A 1,357-nucleotide genomic window follows, 5' to 3' on the forward strand; every position below is an offset into this window, starting at 1 on the left:
CAGCAAAAGTATGTTACAACATTAAAAATAAATATCAACTACTAAACGGTCTCTTAAGGCGAACATTTGAATTGTTGGTGACTTCTGTTTGATACTCGTATAGTTATAAATATTATACAAGATGAAAGCAATTCAAATTAGAAAATTAAGTGATCAAGTATTATAGGTATAATTATACACCACATATTGATGGTATACGGTATACCTATATTAATTAATATATAGAATGTTTTTATACCTATACAAGTACATTATTAATCTATTACCTAAGTTTATAATCATCAACATTCCAAATCGATGACACTATTCTATACGAGTCAATTATTGTACTTGGAATCCGTTTTAATGCGATAGAACCAGGTAATGACTGATGATTTTTATTGTGTTTTTAGGCTGTTCATAAAAATCCGGTGTTACTTGGCCGGTCATTCTGCGAGTGTCCCGTTGACGTTTGCTATGAGCTTCTACGTCGGTCTGGTGGTAAAGCGATGGTGGGAACAGTATAGGTTATTACCTTGGCCCGATACGTTGGCTCTTTTTGCAAGTGCGGCGATACCCGGGACGACGGTAAGTGCCTGCTTAATAATATAATAAACAACATAATAATTAATGATATTATATAATAACACAATATATTATATTTTAACGGACCGTATCTAGGGGCCTAGAAATATCAATTAACACGTATTAACATAGTTCATTATACTTATGAGGTTAAGTTAGAAAATACTTTGGGGTTAGGGAAGCTTCAAGAATTTATATGGGGATAACCCCTAAAAGCCCCAACTTACGCCTTATATGGTCATAATAATATTATAGTCTAAGAACCAGTGGTCGAAATGGCTCATGATAAGTGGAGGGATGCCTTGCAATTCAGATTTCCTGATAGCATTATAACATTTTTCGCACCTTGTATAATATTTTTTTTTGTATTTTTTTTTATAGTTCACATTTTGTTTATGCATCAAAACACTACAATCTTTTTTTTATAATAAATAATCTTTAAAATTAAACAAATTAATAACATTTTTCAAATTTTAGTCAAAACTGATTTTTATTTCTAATATTTTTCTGTAGAGATTTAAGATTATATAGTTGAAATTGTAATTAATACTAAAAATACGATATGTTATTTAACAAAATCTATTAATATTCAAATATAACATTTTTTCTACTTAATTTAGCAAACACTTTTTCTTGATTAAGTAATAAAAGTATATATAAAAAAACTCAAGGAGTAACTTTTTATCACGAGTAACAAATATTTATATTATTAAAGTATACAATATGTTTTATTGTGGTCATAACACTCATAAACAGTATTCTATCCATGGGCTAAATTTAGAAATTGATCAAC

The 1,357-nt window shown here is 28.7% G+C and overlaps 1 protein-coding gene across 3 annotated transcripts in view; it reads left to right on the forward strand.

The window, feature by feature from the left end:
* LOC100163762 (bestrophin-4) overlaps window positions 1-1,357 on the forward strand; it is a 60,092-nt gene that overhangs the window by 12,930 nt on the left and 45,805 nt on the right. The window contains exon 2 of one of the 3 annotated variants that reach the window (XM_008183447.3): window positions 393-567. The exons of the other annotated variants lie outside the window; for them this stretch is intronic. Within the exon in view, the coding sequence (XP_008181669.2) occupies window positions 393-567 (175 nt within the window). The remainder of the gene's footprint in view (window positions 1-392; window positions 568-1,357) is intronic. 3 annotated transcript variants of the gene reach the window in all.

Source organism: Acyrthosiphon pisum, chromosome A2 (genome assembly GCF_005508785.2).
Source record: "Acyrthosiphon pisum isolate AL4f chromosome A2, pea_aphid_22Mar2018_4r6ur, whole genome shotgun sequence".
NCBI lineage: Eukaryota > Metazoa > Arthropoda > Insecta > Hemiptera > Aphididae > Acyrthosiphon > Acyrthosiphon pisum.